General features: G+C 46.2%; 1 protein-coding gene across 1 annotated transcript; it reads left to right on the forward strand.

Annotated features, from left to right (window-relative positions):
- The first annotated feature begins 5,338 nt into the window (after positions 1–5,338).
- On the forward strand, positions 5,339–6,070 carry LOC119306605 (zinc finger protein ZAT8-like). Its single transcript, XM_037582782.1, has one exon. It carries the CDS (start codon positions 5,451–5,453, stop codon positions 5,859–5,861), a length of 411 nt encoding a protein of 136 aa, XP_037438679.1. The 5' UTR covers positions 5,339–5,450; the 3' UTR covers positions 5,862–6,070.
- Positions 6,071–9,560: the final 3,490 nt, after the last annotated feature.

Raw genomic sequence — 9,560 nt, forward strand, 5'->3', positions numbered from 1 at the left:
GGCAACACCATCCTCGGTACCAAATATCCAAGCCTTAGTGCATGTGTGGATAAACAAAAAATACTGCCTAGTTTTGGTAGTTTTCTTTTTATGGAAAAAGTAGTTATATTAGGAAGTCTGTTAGAAATAACTACGCATTTAATCTCGTTTGTATAAGGCTGGTCACAATGGGCAAGAACATAAGCTAGTAACTTACACACTTCCCTAGACTATGTTCCTACCTCCATAGTGGGTAGGAATATCTATGTAGTGTCATGCAACGATGTATTTATTAGGTTATAGACTCATTGTTTCTTGGAGTGTGTGATGTTCCGGTAACTTAGCTATTTACCACAAGCACCTCTCTCTTCATTAAATATGTGCCACATTAGCAAAGTTGTATTGGAGTGTGTGATGTTACTCCTAAGTTTCTCCCCATTGTGACCAGCCTAAGAAGAATTAGGAAACGTTTACGGCTGGTCACGTGCGAGTTGCACAATCCTACTGGATCAAACGACGCCGGATAGCACACGTGGCCATGTCGCTATCGCAACCTCCCTGGCCCATCACCACTCCCCACCCTCTCGATCCCTTCGATGCTTTTATCCTGTACAGCTTTGCTCGTCCACTCATCCCCTACCCTCCAGCACTTGCGCCCGTAGCGAGCGCCCAAATCAAGTCGCCGGAGAAATCACCTCTATTCCCACGGGCTGCCCTTTTTTGCATCTAGATCGGGTCAAGATGGGGCTGGCAGTCGACCACCCCCCGCCGTGCACGCAGCTGATGCGAGGAGTACTCATGGGCTGATGCAACCCAAGGAAGCCATGGCCATCCATCTCCTCGTCCTCCCTCTCAGTGAGGTTAAGCGCTTTGCAACCGGCGAGGCTAGAGGTAGTGGCCACCGGTGCTGGCGCTGCAACCGGCACCGGGAAAGCTATCACCGGTGCCCAAAATTGCTGTGACCAGGCAACGAAGAGCGTGGCCTGCGGCAACTGCGCCACAGATTTTTGCTGCAACGGGCAACGGAGAAGTTACCACCGGCGCCCGGGCAGCCAGGCGACGACGAGCGTGCCCGCCGGCGGCGGGCCCATGGTTTTTTGTGCAACGGGCAACGGGAAAAGCTATCACCAACGCCTGGTTTTTGCTACAATCCAGAGTATGTATGTATGGCATCGCTGACAGCTAGGTGCCGAGCCGACGGTGGGGCCAACACGAGCTACATAGCTGGGTCCCTGCGGCGGCACTTGGTTGGAACGAACAGGCCGTCCGGGACATGACAAAAAAAAAGGCAGAACCAGTGAACCGCTGGTTAGGGTCAGTGGATAACTCCTGTAGACAGCTTTGTTCCATACCTGCATTCGCCGCGCCGCAGGTGCCATACGCGTTTTCTTGGCTGTTCCCAACAGTGGCACACGGCTCCCGTTTCCCTCCGGAGCAAGCAAGCAAAGCTTTGTTCAAAAAAAAAAAAGCTTAATCAGCTCGCGCGGCAGCTCGTCGGCCGAACAACTGCAAACAATTCCGGCCGGTGCACGTACGCAGTGGCGCGTGCTTGTCAACTGCAAGCTGCTCGGTTTAGTACTACTCTCTCCGTCCCAAAAAATTTGTCTGAATATGTGGCCGTATCATCGTTCTGATGCAGAGGCCGGGGAGTCCCTCATTTTTAAAAAAAAACAAAGTATTAAGCCACGTTTTATTATTAGATACATTCTTATCTAGATTAATTTAAAACAAAAATTTTGGGACGGTGAAAGTATTTGTTTATTCGTGCTTTCTACTGGTGACCTTTTGGTTTTTTAATCTGCAAAAAGCGAGCGAGCCGGCGTTACTCTTGCACCCGACGAGACGATGGGACGGTGTATGCTGACCGACCACCAAAGGGGTCTGCATGTGCATGCAACATGGCCGCTCGTAGTTCTAGACTTCTAGTCGTTGCTGATCCCAGGCCCGCCCGCCAAGTCGATCCATAACACACCACATGGTCGCTCTGCTTACTCGTTCCGGATCGCGGGCGGCGCCGGGGCTCGATGCGATCGATCGGCACATGTTTCAACGGAGGACGAAGTTTCACCACAGGAGAAGAATAAAATAATACGGCAGAAGACGCGTCAACTACTCCGACAAGTGGTGTAGCAAGTGCGTGCAATGTTTTCATAAGCGGTGATGTCATGATTTTGCGGGTAGTGTCTACATACGTCCCATGTGAGCACCGGGGACGTGCCTCCTGCATTTACCGTATTCTCACTGTTACTAGATTGAAGCATCTACCGCCGTGATGGACAAATCCAGCCCTTCAAACGTCCGTCGACATTACACCCGGCCTCTGCATAACTAAGATACACATGACCAGAAGTCCTCACGCAAAAAAAATATAAAAGAAAACAAAATGCAAAAAAACATGTAGAGTACGTATAATGGCTAATCCGTAGGTGGACCAATTCTAAGATCATGCTGCCCTCATATTGGGTAAAAATATTCCTCGATGTAGCCTCCAAATGTGTACACACGTCCGTAAATAGGTCTTGATTCTCCACTTGCTGTAGGAAGGACCATAAATGAAGCGTTCCGATACATCTGTACATAACCTGCATAAGAGAAATACGTTTACCATGAAAAACCTTATCATATATTTCTTCTTAGCCAAAGTGACCAAATCACGGCAAGTGCTTCCACCCTGAGTAAAATTCCAAACATGTGATCGCTCCCATGTAAGCAGTTGCCAAATATGTTAGCAACACTACAAGAAAGATACAAGTCAAAAGCTATTTGGATGACTGCCCATATAGAACGAGCGAATTTACATTGGAAGAACAAATGTTTTATTGTCTCATCATGCTAACAAAAAACGCATTGCTTACTTCCATGCCAATTCCTCTTAATAAGATTATTTTAGTAAAAATGACTTCGCGACGAAGATACCATGCGAAGATTTTAATCTTAAGAGGTATCTTCATCTTTCAGACCTTATTATTATCGACTGACACAACCGACTAGATCAAAGCTCTATACATGGAATCCACTGGGAATTGTCCACTACCATGTATGTTTCAAAGAAATACGTCGGACCCTTGTGACAACTGCACCGTGGTTAACCGTTAAAAGCAGTGTGTTCCATGATTGGAATCTGGATCCAATTAAATCTCTTCTAAACATCACATTCGGCGGGAATGATTCTAAAACCGTGGCCATAGTATCACCCTTATGACACATAATATTGTCTAGTGCTAGATATTGTTCCTAGAGTGTAGCGTTAACTAGCCACTTATCGTCCCAGAATATATAATTTTTGTGCCATCCTTAATCGAGAAGGATCCATAGTGAAAGTAATATTTGTTCGTTGCCATTAGACTCGCCGATAAATAAAAGTCCCCTAGCTTCCAGTATACTACTTGAGATACCACCTTTGAAAAACCCATATATTTTCGCTTTAGTAAGGATTGACATACACCATCTTTCCTCAATAACTTAAATAATAACTTTGAGGAGAAATAGGAGGGACAGAGGGACACTAACGAGCTGTAGAACATAGACGTCACGCCTTAGCCTTACCCAAAAACAATTGGCTTGTATCGACGTCGTCGCGATCGTTTTCTCGAGCCTCCGGTCATGGTTTGCCGTGTAAAAGAACTGATCAGTCCGTATTGAGGTTAGCTAGTCCGAATTTTGAGAAAACAGACACGAGCACACGCGTACGACTGTTCACATTGACGATCGATCGACCGTGTGGTGCATGTACCTCTACAGAGAAATTCCGTAGCTGTGGCGCAGCAATTTAGGTGAACGCGGCAAGCCGTTTTTGGACTAGAGAAAGAGTGGAAGAGCCAAAATGGGAAATGTGGAATCGTGCTCGTTCTTCCGGCGCAAGACTCGTCGTCGACTAGCCTGTCAAATCGTTGCCTGTCAAGTTAGTACAACTGACGTTCACTGGTGAAAGAACCTATGTTCGGGTCCCACAGGTCACCAACGCTTTCTTTCTTTTGCCCTATGCTTAACACCGTGAGCTCGCTAATTAGTAAAAAATGCTACACTTGCGGAAAGCTGTTACGGGCTGATCTTACGGATCCCTTGCTCGCCAAGACGTCAACCCCTTTTTTTCATGGTAATACGTGTCTCATTCATATCATAACAATTAAAATACAAGTCACGTAAGGACCGACATGACAAAACTGAAAAGATAGAAGAACATCTCTAAGCTTGGCACCAACGCCCGTCACCTGCCTCCGGCACCACGACAGCAGCCATCGTAGAAAAGAATGATGGATCACCTCCTCACCCGAGCTTGACGCGGCTCCATCGCTGATATGCAGCTTTGCGGACCTCCAAGGTGGCTCACCAAAAGTGAAGCCCTTACCGTTGAACGAATCAGACCGGGGCAACACCCCGGACACGCCATCGAACTCCAGATATGACACCCCACCGCAACTAAGACGTCGCAGAAGGAAACCATACCTGCCATCCACGAACCATGAACCCGACACATGTTCCGTCTTCCAGATGTCGTCGATGCAGACCACAATCTGCATCCGCTCCTGGACTACCTACCAAGCTCCGCGCCGACGCTGGAGCAAACGTCGTCGCAACGGCGGAGCCCGAGGACACAGGTCCACCACGAGGATGCCGCCGCCGCCACGCCATCCTTGCTTGAACAGACTGGTTTCCAAATCCATCCCCAACCATAGGACCAATGACCTTGTCAAGGAAGGATCCGAAGAATCTTTATTCAGTGATGTCATCATCGCCGCCGAAACAAAGACGATGAACAGCCTAAAAATCTAAACTACGAAGAGGTAAAAATGATCCACACGCGTGGATCCGGCGATCCCCCTCACCGCCGACGACCGAGGTCGCCGGCGGAGGGGAGCCGCCGGAGGACGGCGCTGGAAGATTGGGTCTCCTGGCGGCGGCTAGGGTTCCAGCTGCCACGGACACGAGAAAAACGTGTTATGACGCCAACCCCCCTCCTCTCTAAATCTTCTCCAGCCATATTTTGACACATGAGTCCGTAACATCTGTCCTGTAGAAATATATCCGTAAGTCTAGCATTATAGCTAATTAATTAAGCTTCCGTCCCATCCCATTTCGCGGGCCCTTCCGTACGTCCAACCGCGTACAGGTCTACATGGGGAGCAAGCTAAGCAATTGCTCTCAACTGACGCACCAGAGGAGAAGAGAAGGTTCGGCCTTTTCAAACACGCACTTTAGCCGGGTCGACGCCGATCGCGACTGGCTCCAACCTCCAGACGTCAACAACGACGTGGTGTACACGTGACGACGCGCCTGGCTGCTACCACCTGCGAGTACTAGTACTCCGTCCGTCTAGTATAAAAGGCCAACAATCCACGGAACCCAACCACATCCACAGCCAATTCCGAGCTCTTCCGAGTCCCTGAATCCATCTCTCATCTCCTCCATCGTTCCACAGACGCACGAGCTCTCGTCGAGCAGGCCATACCGGACTAGCTAGCCGAGCTCCGATGGTTTCCTCAATGAAGCAGTGCAGAGATGAGGCCCAAGAGGTGCCCCTGTCCCTCTCGCTCTCCCTCGGCGTCATGGCCGACCGCAGCAAGAAGCAGCGCCGCGGCGGCGCAGACGGCGAGTTCGTCTGCAAGACGTGCAGCCGCGCCTTCCCGTCGTTCCAGGCGCTGGGCGGGCACCGGACTAGCCACCTCCGCGGCCGCCACGGGCTAGCGCTCGGCCTCACTTCAGGGTCCGATCAGCCGGGGACCAAGAAGACGACGGACCAGAAGCAGGCGCACCAGTGCCACGTCTGCGGGCTGGAGTTCGAGATGGGGCAGGCGCTGGGCGGCCACATGCGCCGACACCGCGAGCAGGAGGCCGCCACCACGGCGCAGGCGCCGCCCGTTCTGCTCCAGCTCTTCGTCTAGCACCGCACTGATTTCTCTCAAGTTACATAGCCAGGCATTTCTGGTTCTAGTAGAGATTTACAGGTTGGCCTATGTGCGCGGTTTGGTTTGTACATTTGCTGCACACTACTGTAGCTCGTTGGTCTGTTCGCTCTTGTTAGGTATATATGCACATATTTTAGGACTCATTCATTCGTTCATTACTGTTTACTGATATTATCTTCACTTTATTGATTCGTACATATATTTTGTTCTACTCAACTAGTACGAGTTGAGTTAACCATAATGACGATCTCCCTAACACGGATTTTCTTTTCTTGAGAAGGAGGCAGGCCGGGTCTCGGCATACGCATTGTTTGACACACACAATTATTTTTAGTATAATAAAAATCTAGGTCGTATGTAAAAAGCGAAAAAAAATGTTGACAAAGAGAAAGGGGAGCATAAAATAGACAGCAGTCGCATCACAGGGTGAAAGTGATCATACATGAAGATGGCTTTCGGCCATGGTTATCTGGATGGTTATGTTTGTATGCATCTCCCCTGCAAAAAATATGGATGTAAGAATCTAAAAAGTTGTATGCTGTGAGTTTGTTGCGAGAGATGGAACTTGTCGGCTGACCGTAACGTCGTAGATCTGGAATGTGGTGCTTATGTGCAGCGAGAGCTCTGTGGTTTGGACACCCAATATTTGGGGCATCGATGTTCATGTTGAGAGCCAAAGCACATGGTACGTAGAGATAACGTAGCAAGCAAGATTTTATGTTGAGACTGCATCTCATGGCGTGGGCATCCTAGGTGTTATGTAAGTCCTCACCGGTGCTTCTCCCACGGGTTCCGTCTTCGGCCCGGCCGGGTCTTGCCGCCCACTAGGCACTAGCTGACCTCTTGGCGCTTTCGGTGGGAGTACATTGATCATGTCAAGTTTGGAGTTGCGCCCGTTCGGATGTGGTGCCTTGTGTCAGTCGTGACGCGGTGTGGGTATTCTTAGCCCCGTGTCTCTTTGCCTTATGTGGCCGGAGGCCGGGCTAAGTGGATTTAGTTGTGTGTGTCCTCTACTTGGGTTGAGCATCCCTCTTCCCCCGCTTCGGTACCATTCTCGCGTCTCCTTGCATCCATATAGTGTGTTGTACCATCTCTTGTACTTTCTCTATTCTCTTTTATCATTGAAATGATATGCAAGCTTTGTGTATTCGCGAAAAGAAAGAATATATGTTGAGATATGTTTGGGAGAGCATGATTTTGATTTAGTAGCGTGCTTAGGTCTAACGAGACAAGCAGGGAAAAGAGTTGAGTCACTGGCTTACTTGTTGGTGCCAACATTTGTTTGAGAGAGGATGGACGGCCTGCAATCACCAACTCCCACTAGTGCAGAACCGGCCTTTAGTGCCGGTTCGTAACGGGCTTAGTGCCGGTTCGCCAACCAGCACTAAAGAGTGGGGACTAAAGGTCCCCTCCCTTTAGTACCGGTTCGTCACGAACCGGCGCTAAAGTGCCACCACGTGGCATGAGCCAGACCCGTTTGCGTGGAGGGCATTAGTACCGGTTGGTAAATGTTTGGGTGTTTTTTTAATTTTTCTTTAATTTTGTGTTTTCAATTTAATTTAGTGATTGTTTTACATTATAATGAGTTGTTAAATCATTAGGCGAAAGTACCGCGGATTAGTTTTGACTGGATGCATTATTGGATATCTCTACTAGCTAGCTAGCTAGAGTATATGCCATATCCATATTATACTTGATCAACTATAATATATACGGATATGGCATATACTTGATCACTTAGGTAGGATCCATCCGGCTGAAACGAATCTGCGGTTTCTTTTATTAAATGATATAATAATTAACTAGCTATCTAATCACCACCAGCACTACTAGCTTAAAGAAGAAACATTCACTTGTACCAGAAGCAAAAATATTATCGATCGAGTTCAACATGATTGTCATGATATTATAAGCGTTCATATATAACACCACAAAAGCAAATCACTTAAGTTCAGAATGAAGAACACGGACATGAAAAGACAAGTACTAATTAAGAGGAGCATGAAGAACTAGCTAAATTACTCCTGCTAGCTACTCTCTCTCTGGTAAAATAGCATAGAACATGTATATCTCTTCTGATTGATCATACTGGAGCATGCCGATGAACATGTCTCCTAATCGTGGGATGCGCTTCTCATTGCTGCCCCCTAGTACTTCTCTGCGATCATTAACAATTTTCCTCCAATCTTTCACTATTAAGCATTCATCACTTCTAGAAATCCTGAATGCATTCATGTGCAATGCAGGATATCTTGGACGTAAGCTAACAATTGACATCTGACCTTTAGTCTCGATCCCTTGAGGCACAACTGTCATCGGGAGTCCCTGTTGAAGAACATTGTATAGTACTTAATTAATATACTTAGCAATGAAAGTTTAGGAAAAAATTATGTATGCAAAATATGCACTGAGGACAAATAGTAAATATCTTACCATCATTCCTAAATAGATGTGACCGTAGTTCAATACCATCACTATTGGTCGCACGTTTTGAGTACTAACATTTCTAAGTGCAGGAAGAAAATTTGTCTTGACAGTATGAAGATCCTCAAGCCATGAAACATAATAACTTATCTCCTCGTAGTTTAGTTCAGCTCCGGGACAGTAGTAGGTCCTGTCTACCAAGCGTCGGACATGTTTGGTTGAATGGAGATAAGCTGTCAATATAAATTAGTTATCAGTTATTTTTTAATAAGCAATATCAAAGACAAAAATATAGTTGAGAAGAACTCACATAATGATAGAACTGGAGGCGTCTGCGCATCGACCCATATATCTCTATTACCTTCAATATCATCTTCCGGACGAATATCAAAGGTGATAACCATACCAGGCTCAAATGCATAAGCCTTGCATAGTGCTTGCCAAGTTTTGCATTCAAAATAGGTGTACGTGTGTGCATTGTATACTTTGACGTTGAAAGTATAACCATCATGCTCAGTTTTCAGGCAAGCTCTCTTTACCTCCATAGTTTCCATATCTTTGAAACCTATCTTATCCAAGATAAAAATTCTTGCATGGCACGAGATGCGCTAGTAGAATAGTGAAAATTAAAAATTATAAGTCAGGCAAATGAAGCATATATAAGTCATGCTTAATTACGAAAACAGACTTGTCGTTGTGACTTACTGTATCGAATTCGAAAGTCTCATTCAGCTTGATGCTGAATCACCTACCATCAACAAGGAAATTTCTGTCGCACTGGCCGCGTTGGTCTTCACAGTATTCGCACATAATGAAATTTTTTCCGTCGTCAGACGACATTTCGTTTGTTCATATTGGGCGAAACATTAATCACTTACTAATTCAATTAATTCAACTACTTCTATTAATTCAACTAAGCATTTACTAAAAATAAACTAGTTATATTAATTCAATTAGTTTAAAGCATTTACTAAAAATAAACTACTTCCTCTTCTTCTTCTTCTTCTTCTTCTTCTTCTTCTTCTTCTTCTTCTTCTTCTTCTTCTTCTTCTTCTTCTTCTTCTTCTTCTTCTTCTTCTTCTTCTTCTTCTTCTTCTTCTTCTTCTTCTTCTTCTTCTTCTTCTTCTTCTTCTTCTTCTTCTTCTTCTTCTTCTTCTTCTTCTTCTTCTTCTTCTTCTTCTTCTTCTTCTTCTTCTTCTTCTTCTTCTTCTTCTTCTTCTTCTTCTTCTTCTTCTTCTTCTTCTTCTTCTT

This window comes from Triticum dicoccoides, chromosome 5B, assembly GCF_002162155.2.
Source record: "Triticum dicoccoides isolate Atlit2015 ecotype Zavitan chromosome 5B, WEW_v2.0, whole genome shotgun sequence".
In the NCBI taxonomy this organism is placed as follows: Eukaryota; Viridiplantae; Streptophyta; class Magnoliopsida; order Poales; family Poaceae; genus Triticum; species Triticum dicoccoides.